The 19,186-nt window shown below is 44.6% G+C and overlaps 1 protein-coding gene and 1 pseudogene across 2 annotated transcripts in view; one reads left to right on the top strand and one right to left on the bottom strand.

Annotated features, from left to right (window-relative positions):
- Positions 1–2,871: 2,871 nt before the first annotated feature.
- Positions 2,872–3,710, bottom strand: LOC114704498 (annotated as a pseudogene).
- Positions 3,711–11,397: 7,687 nt separating this feature from the next.
- Positions 11,398–19,186, top strand: part of Anapc5 (anaphase promoting complex subunit 5) — a 33,042-nt gene continuing 25,253 nt past the window's right edge. For both annotated transcript variants that reach the window (XM_028885879.2, XM_028885878.2), the window contains exons 1-4: positions 11,398–11,690; positions 16,725–16,804; positions 17,446–17,555; positions 18,396–18,579. In XM_028885879.2, the coding sequence (XP_028741712.1) occupies positions 11,520–11,690; positions 16,725–16,804; positions 17,446–17,555; positions 18,396–18,579 (545 nt within the window). In that variant the 5' untranslated portion in view covers positions 11,398–11,519. The remainder of the gene's footprint in view (positions 11,691–16,724; positions 16,805–17,445; positions 17,556–18,395; positions 18,580–19,186) is intronic.

Below are 19,186 nucleotides of genomic sequence, written 5' to 3'. Positions count from 1 at the left end.
AATGTGAAAATACAGCATTTCCGACACTCACCAATACACACTGCTGACCGACCTCAATTATCCGATTTAGCCTAAGCTTCCGGGGTTCACAACCTATCAAAAGGAAAGCAAGTCAACTTTCCCCCACACGCCTGAGACGCGCTGGGAGGATCGAGAAGATAATAAAAAGGACTACGGCTCTTTCTAAAGATCATAGGCAGCACATTCATTAGCGCGCTAATTAGGGGCGCCGCTAAGTGATTCACAGAGAGCATCGGCTCAAACCCTGCCTTTCCCTGCTAACCGTTTACGATCCAGACAGACAGACAGGCTGACGCTCACACTCATTTACAGACAAGCCGGACACACACAATGCAACAGGACCATTACGTCAACTGACGTTTGAATAAGGCAAACATTTGAGATGGGGACACTCAGATGGCTCAAATGAGAACAGGCGCCTTGAACATTCCACTTCTAGGCTAAGATAAACAGACCGGGCAAAAAGATCGCCCACCATCGCATTCATTTATAAGAATAAACACAAGCCTCAAAGTTGTTCTTAAAAAAAAAAAAAAGAAATGCCAACCTTACATGTATCCTCATTCTGAACTCTTGCATCTTCTAAGGTCACACATTTTTGTGTATGTGTGCGTGATGGAAGGGGACTCATTGAATCCACGGTCCTCCTGCGTCAACCTCCTAAGGGCTAGGATTGTAGGAGTGGAGGCTGTAACTGGAAGGTCACGATAATTGAAATGATTGGGGCTGGAGAGATGGCTCAGCAGTTAAGGGCACTTGATGCTTCTCAGCAGCCATATGGTGGCTTAAATCATATGTAACTCCAGTTCTAAGGGATCTGACGTCCTCTTCTGGCCTCCATGGGTATCAGGTACACACGTGGTACCCTGACAAATATTCAGGCAAAACAGTTCCAAGTTCAGAAAGAGGAGGTGGCTCAGTGGGTAAAAACAGTTGGCTCACTAGCAAGAGGACCCGGGTTCAAGTCCTCAGCACCCACATGAAAAGGTCAGGGTGGTCACAGATGAGGCTGTAACCCCAGTGCTAGCATGGGCTGAGAGAGAAGGTCCTCCGGGACCTGCTGGCTCCCAGCTTCACTTCGTGCCTTAAGGTAATACAATGGAGAGTTATAAAGAAAGATAGTTGACACCTTCTTTTGGCCTCCCTGAACACACAAGTGCATACACACATACTACACACACACACACACCCATCATCATCATCATCTAATAATAATAATAATAATAATAATTTGGTTGAGAGCAACTGGAAGACATCAGGAATCAATTTCTGGCCTCCACATGCATGACACGTCTGCATGCATAAATACACCCAAACAAACATGTACACAAGTATACACATACACAAACATGTACACAAGCATGCCCCTACACACACACAAAATGGATACAAATTTTAGTTAAGTTTAATAATTTTTTACCTTTTTATTTATTGGTAGTGAAGATCAATCTTAGGGTTAAGATACAATAAGTTTAAAACAGGGCAGTAGCTGGACACAGTGGTACATGCCAATAATCCCAGAACTTTGCGAGCTGGGGTAGGAGGATTGGGAGTTCAAGGCCAGCCTGGACTACATATTGAGGCTACCTCAAAAAAATAAATAAATAAACAAGTAAAAATAAATAAGGCTGACCGGGCAGTGGTGGTGCATGCTTTTAATCCTAGCACTCGGGAGGCAGAGGCAGGTGGATCTCTGTGAGTTTGAGGCCAGCCTAGTCTACAAAGCGAGATCCAGGACAGGCTCCAAAGCTACACAGAGAAACCCTGTCTTGAAAAACCAAATAACAATAATAGTAATAATAATAATAATAATAATAATAATAATAATAATAATGTGGCTGTGGGATACACTGAAGAAGAGACTGTTAGGAGTATTAACTAAAAGCACTGGTGGTTCTTTCAGAGGACCTGGGTTTGATTCCCAGCACCTACATGGTGGCTCAGAACTACCTGTAATTCCAGTTCTAGGGGATCTGACACCTTCTTCTGGCCTCCAGGAGGAACACACACACACAGTGCACAGACATACATGTAGGTAAGGCACCCATACCCATAAAAATAAAAATAAATAAATCTCTAAAAATGGAAAAATAGCCGGGCAGCAGTGGCACAGGCCCTTAATCCCAGCACTCGGGAGGCAAAGGCTGGCAGATTTCTGTGAATTGAGGTAGAAATGTCTGTTATTCCTTTGCTTTTGCTCGTGGCGCCTTCAAAACCTTTTACTCTTCACAAGTTTCTTTTTCTCAATCCCCATATTAAATTAGGCCATCTCGGGGTGGGGAGTCCCTTTCCCCTTTAGTGTGAAACAATTTAAACAAAAAGCCGTCCGATCTGTTTGCCCTGGATTGGGCTAGCCTGGGTCATGTGCTTATCACAGAAACAATCGCAGTGGCCAAGCGCTGGGAACTTGGCATTCACTGCAAACTGAGGGGTCTGAAGACTGTAGGCTGGAGCAAATCCTTCCTTGAAAGCTTAGTGAGTGTTAACCACAGAGCTTGGAACTTTCTCTTGATACTTTGATTTCTGTGCATGCGCTTAACCGGCTCAAAGCCGGAGCGGAAACTCCAGTTCCTAAAGAAGACCAATTTTTCACGTTGCTGTGAAAGCGAAATTTGAATTGTCCTTAAATGCCTGCCTGAGTCAGACTTGTAGTTCCTAGAATCAGAGAAGGGTGTCAAACACTGTTGATAAGGAACTGGGCATGGTGGCGCACGCCTTGAATCCCAGGCAGAGGCAGGTGGAGCTCTGTGAGTTCAAGACCAGCCTGGTCTACAGGGTGAGTTCCCGGACAGCCAGAGCTGTTAGATAGAGAAACCCTGTTTGGAAAAACAAACAAAACAAAAACAAACCTTATTTAGTAGCCACAGCTGGAGCCCGGGTCCTCTGAACAGAGACTCAGGTGTGGGTTTTCACGAGATGGTCAGGGAATTCCTGAGAAAGAGACTTTGTGAACAGAGTCTCTTTCCAGAGGTCGGGGGTCAGGTAGCCGTAGGTCTTGGAGATGGCATCACAGGTGGCCTTGGCAAACTTGTCCAGGGTGGCAGGGCAACCCCTGACTGATGTGTAGCCGTCATCAATACCGGCCATTAGCACACGCTTCTTAGGCACAGGAGCAGAGATGATGCCAGTGCCTCTGGGGACTGATGAGGTACACTAGCACAGAGCCACAGCCGCCCGTCACTTTGTGTGGGCTTGCCAATCTTGTGCCCCCAGTAGCCTCTCCACACAGGGACAATGGACAGCTTGACCAAGGTGATGGCCCCTCAGATGGCAATGGCTCCCTCCTTCACACCAAGACCAACATGACCATTGTGGTTCCTAATAACGACAAAAGCCTTGAACCTGGTCTGCTGGCCAGCCCGAGTCTGTACCTGAACTGGCATGATCTTTAGAACCTCATCTTTTAGGGATGTGCCCAGGAAAGAGTCAATAATCTTGGGTTCCTTAGTGGCCAGAGAGAACAGGTAGATCTCTCCCAGGGACTTGACCTTCCTGTCCCTGGCCAGCGGCCCAGCTTGATGATAGGGATCCACTCCTTGCCTTTGGCTTTACCTCCCACAAGCCCCATGGCCTTGACCATGGCTACAACCACAACCTCAGCCCCTAAGATTGCTGCTGGATCCTCCACAGAAGCCTCCACAGGCTCTTAATCTTGGGCTTCCAGCATCGTCCGCCATTTTGTATTTTCCTGAAGAAGAAACTAAAAGAAATACTTTTGATGGCATTGTTCATGTGTGTGTTCATCAACATAGAGAGTATGAAGGCTATGCATACATACATGTATATATACATATACACATTATATATTATATATACATACACATACTTATATGTATGACTACACACTAAATACCATTCTTTCATGAGACTGGAGATATATAGCTCAGTGGTAGAGTGTCTACCTAGTCTAGATGAATCCCTAGGACCAATTCCTAGTAATGACAAATAAAAATCATTCTTTTGCTGGACAGTGGTGGCACATGCCTTTAATCCCAGCACTGGGGGTTGGGGGTAGGCAGAGTCAGGCGGATCTCTGTGAGTTCAAGGCCAGCCTGGTCTACAGAGCGAGATCCAGGACAGGCACCAAAACTACACTGAGTAGCCCTGTTTTGAAAAACAAACAAACAAACAAACAATCTTTTTTTTTTTTTTTTTTTTGGTTTTTCGAGACAGGGTTTCTCTGTGTAGCTTTGCACCTTTCCTGGAACTTACTTGGTAGCCCAGGCTGGCCTTGAACTCACAGAGATCCGCCTGGCTCTGCCTCCCGAGTGCTGGGATTAAAGGCGTGCGCTGCCGCCGCCGCCGCCGCCGCCGCCCGGCCAAAATCATTTTTTTGACACAAATGAAAATACTGATAGTTTTTCTCCTTTCTCCTCCACACAAATTAAACAAAATACCTCTCAGAGACTTTAAAATGAGCCAGATAGTTAAAGAGTTTCTCTGGCAATTTAATTTATGTGGGGTAGACCACTCAGAGACTGAAATGAGGGGCTGGGGAGATGACTCAGCCGCTAAGAGCACTGGCTGCTCTTCCAGAGGTCCCAGGTTCAGTTCCCAGCACCCACTTGACAGCTCACAATCATCTGTGACTCCTGCTCCAGGGGATCTGATGCTCTCTTCTGATCTCCTTGAGCACCAGGCATGCAGGAGGTGCACATACATGCAGGCAAACACTTATAATGATAAATAAAAATAAAACCTTTTTTTCTTTCACAAAAAGAGACTTAAAGATTGAAAAATGCCCAGTTTTAACAATAAATAAATAACGCCCAGAGGCTTCAGAACCTTGTGAGAAGCAAGAGTTCTGACACTTTACCTGGGAAACATGAAAGTGCTTGGACTATTTTAGTAAATTTGGCCTGACAAGAACTGGTTAGCCGGGCATGGTGGCGCACGCCTCTGATCCCAGCACTAGGGAAGCAGAGGCAGGTGGTCTACAACGTGAGTTCTGGGACAGCCAGTGTCACAGAGAAACCTGTACAAAAAAAGAACTGTCCGGGCATTGGTGGTGTACGCCCTTAATCCCAGCACTAGGGAGGCAGAGGCAGGCGGATCTCTGTGAGTTCGAGGCCAGCCTGGTCTACAGAGCGAGATCCAGGAAAGGTGCAAAGCTACACAGAGAAACCCTGTCTTGAAAAACAAAACCAACCAACCAAACAAACAAACAAAAAAGAACTGGTTAATTATTCCTTCAAAATTAGGCTTTATGGGGCTGGAGAGGTGACTCAGCAGTTAAGAACATTGGCTGCTCTTCCAGAGGACCATGGGTTCAATTCCCAGCACATACATGGCAGCTCATACCTGTGTGTAACTCAGGTTACAGGGGAATCCACCACTCTCACACAGACATACCTACAGGCAAAATATCAAGGCACATAAAAGAAAAAAAATTAGGCTTCACATTAAGGTCCCAGTATAACCTGACCTTTAAAATAGGAGTGTTTTAATTAACTAATTAGTTTGATTTTTTTATGTTTAACAATCTTTAACTCAAATGCAGAAGTTCACTACAAGCCATTTCTATGACTTGAGATTTGTTCATTTAAAAACAAAATAATATAGCTGGGCGGTGGTGGCGCACGCCTTTAATCCCAGCCCTTGGGATGCAGAGCCAGGCAGATCTCTCTGAGTTCGAGGCTAGCCTGGTCTACAGAGTGAGATCCAGGACAGGCACCAAAAGTACACAGAGAAACCCTGTCTCGAAAAACCAAAAAATAAAAAATAATAATAACAGAAAATGAAATGAGATGATCTTTCCATTTTCAAAAACTTTCAAGGAAAGACTCGTGTATAGGGCCATGAAGAATCTGTTTACCCAATCCCCTCTCTCTTGCTACCAGCAGTTTACACCCATGCTGTAATCTTAATACATGTTCCTGAATTAAGATTGACAGTTCAGCCTTTCTAGCACAACCATTTAAAAACGCTTAGCACCAGATTGCTTCCTATAATGCCAACTAAATCATAGCTACTTCAATATGCATTTCTTCTTAAAACAGGGGAGCCATCAGTTGTAGAAAGTGATACTTAGCTGGGTGGTGGTGGCACACGCCTTTAATCCCAGCACTCGGGAGGCAGAGGCAGCCAGATCTCTGTGAGTTCGAGGCCAGTCTGGTCTACAAAGCGAGTTCTAGGAAAGGCGCAAAACTATACAGAGAAACCCTGTCTCAAAAAAGCAAAAAAAAAGAAAGAAAGTGATACTTAGCCTCCAGAAACATTTCCCAGGTATGGCCCATGTCACTCAAAGGCCTAGGCATAATCATGCTTTCCAAGTAGAATACCCAGCCTGCTGGGCAGAGATGCAAGAAGACAAAAGTTGAAGATGGGTTAACAGCTTAGATGCAAGATTGTAAAACATCGGTCGCGAACTTCTGCCCTCCGGGGTTCTCCCATTGTGCTGTAAGCCTGTATTCAAGACCTCCTCCCTCCTTCAATAAACGGCATTCAGCATTAAATAAATAAATAAATAAAAGAAAAGTTGAAGATTGGTATTGTAGTCTTTGAAAATTAAGCTTTACTTTTAAGTTCCCACTATATACTGACAGTAAATAGTAAATAGAAATGGGGTCCTTTTTTTGGTTTGTTTTGTTTTTCGAGACAGGGTTTCCTCTGTGTAACAGCCCTGGCTGTTCTGGAACTAGCTCTGTAGACCAGGCTGGCCCCAGAAATCCAACAGCCTCTGCCTCCTGAGTACTGGGGTTAAAGAAGCTCACTACCGCTACTTGGGTCCTCTGGAAGAGCAGCTAATGATCTTAACTGCTGAGCCATTTCTACATCCCCTAGTTGATTTTTAATTTTAATTTTTTATCTTCTGTGTGTGTGTGTGTGTTTGTGTGTGTTTGTGTGTGTGTGTCTGTGTGTGTGTGTGGTGTGTGACAGCATATACATGGAGTTGGAGAACAGCTCGAAGGAGTTCATTCTTTTCTTCCACCGTGTGGATCCAGGATCACACTCGAGGCTTCAGGCTTGGCTGCAAGTGCCTTTATCCATGGAGCAGTCTTGCTGACCCTATTTTTGGTTGGTTGGTTGTTTTCTTTTCTTTTCTTTTTTTTTTTTTTTAAGATTTATTTATTTATTATATATACAGCATGTATGACTGCAGGCCAGAAGAGGGCATCAGATCTTGTTACAGATGGTTGTGAGCCACCATGTGGTTGCTGGGAATTGAACTCAGGACCTCTGGAAGAGCAGTCAGTGCTCTTAACCACTGAGCCATCTCTCCAGCCCGGTTGGTTGTTTTCTTGAAAGGGGGTCTCACTATATAGCCTCAGCTGGCCATTTTTGTTTGTTTGTTTGTTTGTTTTAAATGGTGGTCCTGGGCATCGAACATAGATCCTCAAGCTTACAAGGCAAACACTTGCCACCAAGCTATCTCCCAGCTCTATGTATTGTTAAACGATGAAGTTTTGACTGTTACAAAAAGTGCAGGCAAACTGTAGTGCCCTTTGTTTCTTCCTACAGGCTCTTCTGTGTATTTTTCTTTCTTCTTCCCACAAAAATCTAAGAGTTACAGAATGTTACAGTCTAGCAAGAGCTGGCTGAGATAACCAAGCTTCCAGTGTCCTTGGTTAGCAAACTATCTTGCCTAAGCAAGAACGCAGAAGAGAGAAAAAATACACACAGAAGTCAGACATCCTTATATTTTAACCCTGTAATTACAGAATGGATATAAAAAGCATTTACTCCCCTGAAGATCTGGGAGAGATGGCAAACAGCTACTTTTTATTTTCGTGGAAGCATTAGTACAGTCAGACCAATTTGCCACAACATTACCCCTAAAAGGCTGTCACCAAGAATGGAGGGTAGGCTAGCCATTCTAACAGGGAACTAAAATGAAGCAGGAAGGTTAGGACAGAAAGATACCTTTAAATCAGAACCCACACAGCTTCCAACTCCAAGCAGTAACACAAAGCAAAGGAGTATAACAGAAAGGACTTTTTTAAAAAAAAAAAAGTTTTTGACACTTTAAAAGAAGTTGGGTTTTTTTGTTTGTTTGTTATTACTTCTATTGGAAAATGCCGTCAAGTCAAATATTGAGAATAAGTCAGGGTACCAGCCAAGAGTTCAAAAGGCGAGTAGAGCTGGTGCCTCATGCCTATAATTCTGAGACAGGAACATTGCTACCAGTTCGCTTCAGCCTGGGCCATCTAGTGAGACTTCATTTCCAAATGAAAGGAAAGAAAACAAAGAAATCGATGTGTATAAAACACAGTCATGGCCATGAAAATTACACAGTGAATTATCTCACTGGCTGACACTGTGAGCTATAGAAAGTAGGTCCAAGCAAGCAAATGGATTTTGCATTAGAAATGAATCAATGTGTCCACCAATCCCTCCAGCTGCATATGGTGAGCTCTAACCTGGATGGAGAAAGGAAAATGGGAAATCCCTTCGCCGAGGAGTGAGGTCAGCCAAGTTGGAGGAGCTGGTCTGGTGCTTTGGGTACGGAAATACTTGTCCATGCTCATCAGGCTAATGATCAAGTTTTCCTAGCAATCCAGTTAATTACCTAGGCATTTCCATATTGGTAGAGCTATGAGACTCTGTGTGAAAGTTAGAATTTATTCAATAGGAGCCAAATGTTTTTCTCTGTGTTGCCTGCCGGGAGTCCAGAGACATCGGCTGTCTTTCTCAACCACTTGATGCTTTAACTCCTTGAAAGAGAGCCTATAGTTGGTTTGGAAACTTCAAGTTTAGGATAAGTTGGGTGGCAGCAAGCTCCCAGGATCTGTCTGACTCCACCTCCTCAATACTGGGATCATAGGCAGGGGCAGCCATGCCCAACTTTTCTGTGGATGTGCAGGATTCGAACTCAGGTCTTCATGCTTACAGAGCAAGTACCATTATTTCACAAGTCCTATGCTATTTATTCATTTACTTGGGTTTTTTTCAAGACAGGGTTTCTCTGTGTAGCCCTGACTGTCCTGGAACTTGCTCTGTAGACCAGGCTGGACTCAAACTCACAGAGATCCGCCTGCCTCTGCCTCCCGAGTGCTGGGATTAAAGTTGTGTGCCACCACCACCTGGTCCTGTGTTGTTGTTGCTTTTAATCAAGAGCATTCATGCATGCACACAAGACAGGTTTACATATTACATATTTCTCTTGTTCCATGAAAGCAGAGGAATGCTCCACATCTACCATCCTGTTTTAGAACTACTGTGACTAGGGGCTGTCACTTGGGGAAGGTTTAGGTTTGATTAGCAGTACGTAAAATAGCTCTTTGTGACACAGCTGGCTCTCCCATCTGTAATGGGAGCTGCAGATGTCACGTTGGAGAGCTCCGGTCGGACGAGCTGGAGGAAAAGCTGTAGTTCTGCTCCAGGTGTACAGTGTTCTGAGATACAGAAACCATGCATCTGATTGCCTATTTTGAAAAACAACTTCATAGTCTACTAATTTTCAGTTACTTTTTTTTTTTAAAAAAAAAGATTCATTTAATGTATGTATATGAGTGTTTTGCCTGCATGTATGTCTGTGCACCGCTTGCTTGCCAGATGCCCAAGGAGAGCAGTTGGAGCCCCTGGAACTAGACTTACAGATGTTTGTGAGCCACCTTGTGGATGCTGGGGACTGAACCTGCATCCTCTGCAAGAGCCGCACATGCCCTTTAGTGCTAAGTCATCTCTCCAGCCCTAATTTTTTTTTTTTAATTTTTAATCATGTGTTTGTCTATGTCAGTGGTTCTCAACCTGTGGGTCGTGACCCCTGGGTGTGTGTGTTGAACAATCCTTCCACAGGGACCGCCTAAGACCATAGGAAAACACAGGTGTTTACATTATAATTCGTAACAGTAGCACAACTACAGTTATGAAGTAGTAACGAAAATTATTTTATGGTTGTGGGGGGTCGGTTACCACAACATAAGGAACTGGATTAAAGGGTCGCAGCATTAGGAAGGGTGAGAACCACTGGTCTATGTAGAAGTTTGTGCATGTGTGTGCAGTGCCAGAGATCAGAAGGAGTTAAGAGAGTGAGGAACGACCTGATGTGGACGCTAGGGCACAAACTCAGGTTCTCTGGAAGAACAGTAAGTGCTCTTGGCCACTGGGCAATCTCTCCATCCCTGATAATACTAATTTAAGCTCCAGAGAACTAAGTCTCTTGAGATACAGATAAGTAGAAGGGGCGCTGTGAAAAGTCAGACTGAAAATACCGTAGGCTGAGGGTTGATCTTGAGGGGAGTCTTTCACCAGGCTTTGGACTTTGTAGTTAATTAGGGAGGAAACAGATACTCACCACAAGGAGGTGAGCTGACCTTCTGTTTCACTGAGGATATGGCGCTTGCAAACTGACCTAGCTGTCTGCAAATGGCATTTGTGAGATGTTGAAGAACAACATTTATTCTTGATTTTTTTTTTTTTTTTTTTTTTTTTTCGAGATAGGGTTTCTGTGTAGCTTTGCACCTTTCCTGGATCTCACTCTGTAGCCCAGGCTGGCCTCGAACTCACAAACATCTGCGAGTGCTGGGATTAAAGGTGTGCGCCACCACCGCCCGGCCCATTTATTCTTGTTTTTAAAAAGCAGAATAAGGCCAGGCATGGTACATGCCTTTAATCCCCTGGTCTACAGAGCGAGATCCAGGAAAGGTGCAAAGCTACACAGAGAAACCCTGTCTCAAAACACACACACACACACACACACACGTTTTTTTTTTTCTTTTTTGAGGCAGGGTCTTACTGAGCATCCCTCGCTGGCCGGAACTGGCTTTGTAGACCAGGCTGGTCTCAAACTTTTGGAGATCTGCCTGCCACTCACTACCTGTGCCTCCTGAGTGCTAGTATAAGAGGTAGGGACTACCATATCCAGTTTGAAAATATAATTTAAGAATGCCAATTTAATTTCATTGGTTTTTAACATAATTATTTAAAAATGTCATTTAGGCATTCGAATCATCTCAGCTACTGAGGTAGTCTTCGACAAGTAGTAAGATCACAAGTTCGAGGCCAGGTTGAGCTACTTAGCAAGCTTTTTGTCTCAAAAAGGGGAGGGGCGTAGCTTCAGATGAAGGTCTTTGTTAGAGAGCTTCCCTGGCATACACGAGGCTTCGTGTTCAACCTCTAGAATCGCCAAAGGGGGCGGGGGATGCAATTCGACCTCTTTTCAAATTAAATGAATACACGCGCAGCCCGCTCACTTCCTCGCTGACCTCAAGCATTGCCTCTTCCTTTCTTCCAGATCCCTGTCCACGTCGACCAGGAACCCGTTCACGTTGGTGGAGCGTTTCCGTAGGGAACCAATTTCTAAGAACACCACGTTTGTCCCACCCCCTCGCTGCCCTTCTGGATAGTTTGATTGGCCGTCGCTCTACCTTGTGGTCTGTGATTGGTCGAGGACCCTGCCGGGCCACGGAGGACCCGCGGCTGTGGGAAACAGTACGGGGGCGGGCGAGGTGCCGGGCGGGTGCTGCCATGGCGTAAGGCGGCTCGTGGGCGCGGCGCGTGGCGGGCCTTGCAGGCCTGTCACTGCCAGCGTCCACGGGAGCCGATACATCAGCCCGATGATGACCAACGGGGTAGTGCACGCCAACTTGTTTGGCATTAAGGACTGGGTGACGCCCTATAAGATCGCGGTCCTGGTGCTGCTGAACGAGATGGGCCGCACGGGAGAAGGCGCCGTCAGCCTCGTGGAGCGGCGGAAGCTCAACCAGCTGCTCCTGCCACTGCTGCAGGTGAGAGGCGTCCACCCTCGCCCGCCCATTTCTGCGCGCTTTACTGTAGGCCCCGCCCCGGGCCTGGGGCCTGGGGGCGGGGAAGGTCCAGGCCGGGGCCTTCCGGTGGGGCGGGGGTTCATCGATCCACGCTGCTCCGGAGGAATCTGGAAAAATTGCGGGAATGCTTCTAGCTTAACTTCTAAGCTTATCGAGCGCCTCCTATGGGCAAGTGCTAGACATGCATTCTTTGTGCAGGCCTCCTTAGGCTCCTGGATCACCTACCTGAGTGACTGTGGGGAGGCCTTCTGTTGGTCTTCTGGAAAATGGGGTATACGTAATCTTGAGCTTTGGAGAACAAGGAGAGAGGAATTGTAGATGCTCCTTCCTCTAGAAGAGTGTAATAAATAGAGTGAGGACACAACAGTGTCGCTCAAACTTTTATTCTTTGTAGTGGGCACTGGTGATGTTTTATTTCATTTTGCAGACTTAGTTGTAACTCCATTGACTGGAGCAAGTTCGTTAGACCCCTTTTTAATTTTTTCTTAAGGATGGGTTTCTTTGCCGTTTGGAATTGTTTCCGATTCTTTGCCCAGCTACCAACTAGTTTTAAAGTATATACAGAATTAATCTAATAACATTCCACTAGACTTAACTCCTTTACTTATCATTTGACTTTCTTAATTTGTGTTTAACCTTTCCACTGATGCACATAGTTTTGTAAAAAACATCAAATAGAACGAAAGTTAATGGAGTTGCTGGGTGCAATGGTGCATGCCTTTAATCTCAGCACTTGGCAGAGGCAGGAGGACCTCTGTGAGTTCAAGGCCAGCCTGGTCTACAAATGAGTTCCAGGACAGCCAGGGCTACACAGAAACTCTCTCTCTCTTTTTTTTTTTTCCCCCAGGGCTGAGGACTGAACCCAGGGCCTTGCGCTTGCTAGGCAAGTGCTCTATCACTGAGCTAAGTCCCCAACCCCGAGAAACTCGTTATTGCTTGAAAAACAACAACAGCAACAACATAAAAACCCCACAATTGATGGAGTGAAAGACAGTTCTCCATGCTTTCCTTTCTTTTTTTCTAGGGAGTAGTAGTTTGAAAAAGACCTTGATAATTGCTACTTTCTAAAGTTTTTTTTTGTTTGTCTTTGTTTTAACATACAGACTCTTTTAAAATAATGCATATCAGCCGGGCGTTGGTGGCGCACGCCTTTAATCCCAGCACTCGGGAGGCAGAGCCAGGTGGATCTCTGTGAGTTCGAGGCCAGCCTGGGCTACCAAGTGAGCTCCAGGAAAGGCGCAAAGCTACACAGAGAAACCCTGTCTCGAAAAACCAAAAAAAAAAAAAATGCATATCAAATACAATTTCTCAAGAAGTAGATTTGCTGGGTTATCACTTCTAAAGTGGCCTGAACACTGTTAACTTTCTAAAATGACTGCAGTGTGTCATTTTTAGACCTCATCTTGATTATAACCATGATAGCTGAGGTTGCTTTTACCTCAGCTACCTGAGGTTTTTTTTAACCTGAGGTTGAGTTACCCTGTACCTCGTAAGGTACTGTTTCTAGGTTCAGTCTTCCTTCCTTCCAGAGTTTGGGTAACAAAGACTATAGAGGTCCAGCCCCTTATAATTTCCCCAGAGTTCCAGAAGAGATGCTGCCAGTGGTGAATTAATCTGAGGGATGTTAAATGTTAAACGTACACGAAACTCTTCAGTCCGTTCACTTTATTCTTCTGAGTCCATTCTCTCTCTACACAGCTTCTGTTCTGCTCTCATACTCAGCTCCTTTCTTGCCCAATTCTCTCTACATTTTTGTGCTGTTCTCTTTATGTTCTGTCTTGGTTCTCTCATCTTAGTCCTGCCCCGGCTCAGTTCTCCATCTTAGTTCTTTCCAAGTCTCTGAGGTTTTCAGTTGTATACCCATGCTATCAGCAATACTGTGGCCAAAGCAAGGTCACCAGGCTTGAATTCCCTCAGGGTCAAAAGGTGGGATGATAAGATCCGCACAAAGAGTAGTAATTGTCAGCTGTCATTAGAGACCCAAAAGGGAAGTCACTAATGGGGAATGAATCAACTAAGGGTTAAATTCAGTTAATAGATTGAAAAGGGAATTTATGTGCTCAAACTATATTCTTAGATGTGGTTAGGTAAAATGTTAGGAGTCTGTAAGTCACTAAGTCATGAGTGAAAATAAGACTGCCTTTTTTCCTTTGGAGCCTCATCTGCCCAAGCTTATCTCCACTGTGCCATTTTCTGGCAGGGTGAGGGAAGTGTACTCGGTAACTAGGCAACCTGTGTCACAGCTAGATGTACCTGGTGTGTAAAAGCCCCCCTCTTTTTTTTTTTTTTTTAAAGATTTATTTATTTATTATGTATACAGCATATATGACTGCAGGCCAGAAGAGGGCACCAGATCTCATTACAGATGGTTGTGAGCCACCATGTGGTTGCTGGGAATTGAACTCAGGACCTCTGGAAGAGCAGTCAGTGCTCTTAACCTCTGAGCCATCTCTCCAGCCCCCTTTTTTTGTTTTTTGTTTTTGTTTTTTGAGACAGGGTTTTTCTGTGTAGCTTTGCACCTTTCCTGGAACTCACTCTGTAGCCCAGGCTGGCCTCGAACTCACAGAGATCCTCCTGCCTCTGCCTCCCGAGTGCTAGGATTAAAGGCGTGCGCCACCACCGCCCGGCGTGAAAGCTTTTTTGTTCTGAGTTAATTGTTTTGTTTTGAACATAAAAACAGGTTATAATGTAAAAGTCCAGGGTTATTTGAAACTGGAAAATATTTTCTCTGTAAAAAATAGTAAAAATGACAACATTTCCCAATAAGCCCTTTTAAGCCAAATAATAGCTGAATTATACATATAAATATTGATTAGATTCTGCAATACAGAAGAAACCTATCTTCATCTATCCAGAGGGCCATGTTTTACTTAAGTTGTATAAGTGAGATTCCTATTCATCTTCCCCCTCACTGTTTGATTTATGGCAGACATTTTTCTATAGGCTAATCCACATTTTTCTATAGGCTAAAAAGAGTCTCCCCTCCTGAAAGTACAGCCAGCATATTCTTTCATCAGCTTGATACGGTACAAATTCTTTTTTTTTTTTTTTTTTTTTTTTTTTTTTGAGGCAGGGTTTCTCTGTGTAACTTTGCACCTTTCCTGGAACTCACTTTGGAGATCAGGCTGGCTCTGCCTCCCAGTGCTGGGATTAAAGGTGTACGCCACCACCACCCAGCAGCAAAACCAAAACTTATTATAAGCCACCGTCCTCCTAGAGTTCTCCCAGCTAGGTAGCCTTCCTGGATCTGTGGGTTGTAGTGTGATTGTTCTTTGCTTTACATCTAGTATCCACTTATGAGTGAGTACATACCATCTTTGTCCTTCTGAGTCTGGGTTACCTCACTCAGGATGATATTTTCTAGTTCCATCCATTTGCCTGCAAATTTCATGCTGTCATTGTTTTTCCCTGCTGAGTAGTACTCCATTGTGTGTATGTACCACATTTTCTTAATCCATTCCTCAGTTGGTGGGCATCTAGGTTGTTTCTAGATTCTGGCTATTATGAATAACACGTCTATGAACATAGTTGAGCATATATATCTTTGTTGTATGATTGAGCATTCCTTGGGTATGTGCCCAAGAGTGGTATGGCTGAGTCTTGAGGTAGATCAATTCCCAATTTTCTGAGAACCCGCCATACTGATTTCCACAGTGGTTGTACAAGTTTTCTCTCCCACCAACAGTGGAGGAGTGTTCCCCTTGCTCAGCATCCTCTCCAACATAGACTGTCATTAGTGTTTTTGATCATGGCCATTCTGACAGGTGTAAGGTGGTATCTCAGAGTCATTTTGATTTACATTTCTCTGATGACTAAGAATGTCTGAGTTAATTGTTAAAGGGAGATCTTTAGAACTAGAGATAACACTTGGAAAAAAGGAGGATTAAGCTAATTAGCACATCTGCCTGGCCTGGGCAGTTGTCTCATTGTAAACTTTTACCTTCTCTCAGGAACTAACAGATAGTCTAATTGCTTATCTGTGTGCAGTCTGTTCTTAGAAAGTCTGGGAAGTGTTTCAGATAAAATACGTAGGTCTGCAGATGGTCCTGGCCAGATGTTGCTGATGACGATAATTACAGAAAGGTCTGAAGTTAGGGGTCTGGCTGTGTGACTGCTTGTCAGCACAGTGGGGGATGTTATCCAAATACTCCAATTGTACAGGGAAATTGTGCCCAAAGAATGATCAGCCACACTGTTAGAAGTTCTTGGGAAAAGAATCAAATGGGAAAGCTACAACAGCTCACAGGAGATTGACTGCAGGAAACGGCTAATATATTCAAAAGCCAATGTCACAAGACTCCTGAGTCTTAGCTTTATCCTCTGGAAGAGTCCTTAACTCTTCCAGGTAATAGCCTTTGCCATAGTCTGCTGAATTCCTACTTTATATTTCTTTTTTTTTAATTTAGATTTATTTATTTATTAGGTATACAGAGAGGGTGCCAAATCTCATTACAGATTGTTGTGAGCCACCATGTGGTTGCTGGGAATTGAACTCTGGACCTCTGGAAGAGCAGTCAGTGCTTTTAACCTCGAAGCCATCTCTCCAGCCCCCTACTTCATATTTCTGCGGCTTGCAGCATTTGGGAAAGGATAAAATGTTTTTACTCGTGAGAACTAGCACACCCACCTTTGTATAGTGCTTCCCAGTGTACAGAGCTCTTTGTATTAGCTCACTCAACTTTGGCCACGAACAAAGGACATTTAACTAATGAAGGAAACAGGCTCAGAAAAGCCACAGGGTTTCGTGTTTACAGAGTGCCAGAGGAAAGAGAGCCTTGTCCTGTAAATTCTGTTCACTTTGTCTTTCTTTTAGACCATTCTATTGAATAAACAAAAACAATCCACAAATGTGTGGAGTATTTCTTGGTGTTTTGGGTAATCAGGAAAATCTTGATTCTTATTTCTTGTTTGGAATGACTGATAAATGACTCTGTTTGCAGTTCTTTGTAGGTCTTTGGCCATTGTCACTAACCTTCCTATTTCTCCTTTATGCAGGGCCCAGATATCACACTGTCAAAGCTGTACAAGCTAATTGAAGAATCGTGTCCTCAGCTGGCAAATTCAGTGCAGATCAGGTAACCTTTCTCTCTGCAAAGGAGTGGGTGATCATTAAGACGTCCAAAAAGATAGAGTTAGGGGATAGGGGTTTGGCTTTCTTGGTAAACTGCTTGCCCCCCATGCACAAAGCCTGGTTTCTAGCCCCAGCACTTGAAACTAGACATGAAGGTATGAAGCTGTAATCCCAGCAGTGGCAGGTAGAGGCAGGAAGAATGGTACTTCAAGGTCCTCCTTGGCTGTAAAGCACATTGGAAGCTAGCTGGGATCCATGGAGAAATGAAGTTAGGCTCATCTGAGGAGTTGTTTTCCTTAGTTTCTTTATTTAAATTTTTTAAGTGGATTAGACATAACATTAGACATAAGATTTATATGTCCCCCCCATGTATTATTTTATATGGAATTACCTCCTTTTGTTTTAGATAATTCCATTTTTACTTTGATAAATGTTATGACCAGAAAGGGAGCAATGTATGATATTCTTGAGGAGGATGGGAGTGGCGTTTTAAGTGGATTATAAAATTTGTTTTACAAGCCACAGCTTTATACAAACCTTGAAATAACGTTTAAATCAGAACTGTTGTCGGTAATTCAGGAATGTGCAACGTGGAGGATGTTCACTGGGCCTTCCTAAAACATGCACCCCGATTTTCTCATTCAGAATCAAGCTGATGGCTGAAGGCGAATTGAAGGATATGGAACAATTTTTTGATGACCTTTCAGATTCTTTTTCTGGAACTGAACCAGAGGTTCACAAAACAAGTGTAGTAGGTATGAAACTTCTCAGAAGAGCAGAGAGCGTTTCACTGAAGGGAGCTGCTTTCCGAGGGGCATCTGTCATTCCTTTGGTGCACACGAACAAGCAGAGTAGGGCCATTGGCTATGTCGTGGTTTGTATTTACTGTTTGGATCTGTATTTAACCGTAGCTTGTGGAAAAGCACCTCTGTTTCATCTGTAGTAGTTAGCCTGGTTCTGGGGTCTTTAGGGTTTCCCAGCTCTTTTCACAGTCCTGCGGACCACTTGCCTGTAGTGTGCAACTGTAAGTGGGGGTCACCAGCCAGACTTGGAAGCGAGGTAAGTAAAAGCACACTCTTGCTTCAGTATTTGAAGTGCGTGCGCACATGGCATTTCTTGGATGCCTTTTCCACTAACTGTACCTGTGTCCCTCTCCTCTGGCTCTGTTGCATGGTCGTTTTTCTGTTACTCAGCATCAGTTGTTTATTGACCTCCTGTTGCCCAGGTAGATGTAGACTTTCCTCTCACAGAGACTGCGTGGTGCTGGGGAGAGGGGTGGCCGATGGTTAAAAAAAAAAAAAAAGTAAATCAGTAAATAAGAGAATTTACTCATTTCTTGGCTTTTGATTAGAATCAAATGGTAACTATGATAGTTTCCAAGAATTTGTCAGCTGTGGAGTAAACAGAGGCTTGAGGGGATGGAGATGGGAGAGGACTGAGCCCCGAATGTGAAGCATGAGGGAAGAAGAGCCCCCAGGAGGAGGGCGGCACCCGAAAATGCCTGGGATTCTCCTGAGGGGAGAGCTGGCCGGCAGTCATTGCCTGTGGTAGGGTGTCAGCTAATGCTCCCATCTGTCTCTGGTCTTCTTTTGTAGGTCTGTTTCTGCGTCACATGATCTTGGCCTACAGTAAGCTTTCTTTCAGTCAAGTGTTTAAGCTGTACACTGCCCTCCAGCAGTACTTCCAGAACGGGGAGAAGAAGGCAGGAGGAGATGCTGACATGGATAGAGAGGACGCAGAGAGACAGATGGAGAAAGAGGAGCTCGACGTGTCTGTCAGGTGACTGCGGTTTTCCCGGCCGGGCCTTGTCCAGTGACACACCTTAACCGCTTCGCTTCAGACTGTACGAGCTGGCCGTCCCTTTTCTGTCCCTGGGGATCCAGGAGGTTGGCTCACAGGCTGCACCCAAGATGTCGTACCCTGTGGCTTGGGTTGGCTGGTGGGAGGCACAAGTGGGCAGTCCATGGGAGAAAGAGTGGGGTCAGGGTGTGGTTTCAGTGGCAGAGGCTGAGGGGCACAGTTTCTGTCAGGTGGCCCGTTGTTATCTGCCCTGGGAATTGTCTTTCTCCTAGGGCTTCTCTGAGTCCCGCTCCTGCTTTGTGAGAGGTCCCTTGTTAAACTCTACTCAGAGTTCTAAGTTTGAAGTGCAGGTCTTTCCCGTGGGCACAGCTAGGTACCCTGGTAAGCAACTGCATCAGTCTTCAGAAGGAAGGAACTTTTGACTGTTCATGAAGAGCTCCTGAGGATCTCTTAAAGCACAGGCATTCACCACATCCAGATCTCTTTATAAAATGTTCTAAGATTAGCTTACAACCCAGTGGGTTTCCATAAGCTGTTTTTAATTTATTTTTTAGACACATGCTCTCATTATGTAGTCTATACTGGG

Source organism: Peromyscus leucopus, chromosome 23 (assembly GCF_004664715.2).
Source record: "Peromyscus leucopus breed LL Stock chromosome 23, UCI_PerLeu_2.1, whole genome shotgun sequence".
NCBI classification, from domain to species: Eukaryota; Metazoa; Chordata; class Mammalia; order Rodentia; family Cricetidae; genus Peromyscus; species Peromyscus leucopus.
Note: the sequence above shows the minus strand (reverse complement) of the source record. Positions and strands in the feature narration are given on the sequence as shown.